Source organism: Penaeus monodon, chromosome 22 (genome assembly GCF_015228065.2).
Source record: "Penaeus monodon isolate SGIC_2016 chromosome 22, NSTDA_Pmon_1, whole genome shotgun sequence".
Taxonomy (NCBI): domain Eukaryota; kingdom Metazoa; phylum Arthropoda; class Malacostraca; order Decapoda; family Penaeidae; genus Penaeus; species Penaeus monodon.
The window spans coordinates 39,885,472-39,886,080 of NC_051407.1; the positions used below are offsets into that span (position 1 = coordinate 39,885,472).

The following is a 609-nucleotide window of genomic DNA, read 5'->3' on the forward strand; positions in this document are numbered from 1 at the left end:
CAGTGTCATTCCGCCTTTCGATCGGCAGACATGGGCGCGTGCGAAGAGAGCCCGGCGCGGCCCTGCCTCCGTCGGCGTCACCCAACCTTGCAGAATGAGTGGGTCTCCGTTCGTGTGGATGACGTCAACGAAGAGCGCGTCCGTAGGATCCAGGCGGACTTTGGGAGGAAGGTTCTCGAAGTAGGGTCCTGCAGGATCGAGGCCCGTGATCCTGCCCAACCCGATCACCCTCTCGCCGGCGTATCCTGCGAACGTTGAGGGGGGAGGGGGGGAGGTCGATTATTGTTATTTATTTTTTTTTTAGCCATTCTTCCTCTACCTACCTAGCTATATATCTATGTCTCCTTTCCTTTCCCTTCTCTCCATCTCTCCCTTTTAATTCACACTTTTTTTCATAGACGTTTATCTTAATTTGTCTCTCTCTTTTGCTAGAAAACTTGCTATGCAGTGACTTCCTCAGGCATTCATTTGTTTTTTTTCTCTCTCTCTCTCTTCCTCTGAATTACGAATATTAACTGAAAAATCTGGAAACCATGGCAAGGGATTATACCCGTTAGAGATACTTCTAATTTCTTCTGAATTGTGTTACCAAAGAAAGGGTCCGTATTG

General features: G+C 48.1%; 1 protein-coding gene across 1 annotated transcript in view; it reads right to left on the reverse strand.

Moving 5' to 3' along the window:
• Nucleotides 1-609, reverse strand: part of LOC119587434 (pancreatic triacylglycerol lipase-like) — a 63,913-nt gene that overhangs the window by 6,332 nt on the left and 56,972 nt on the right. The window contains exon 4 of the mRNA XM_037936165.1: nt 87-257. Coding sequence (XP_037792093.1) covers nt 87-257 — 171 coding nt within the window. The remainder of the gene's footprint in view (nt 1-86; nt 258-609) is intronic.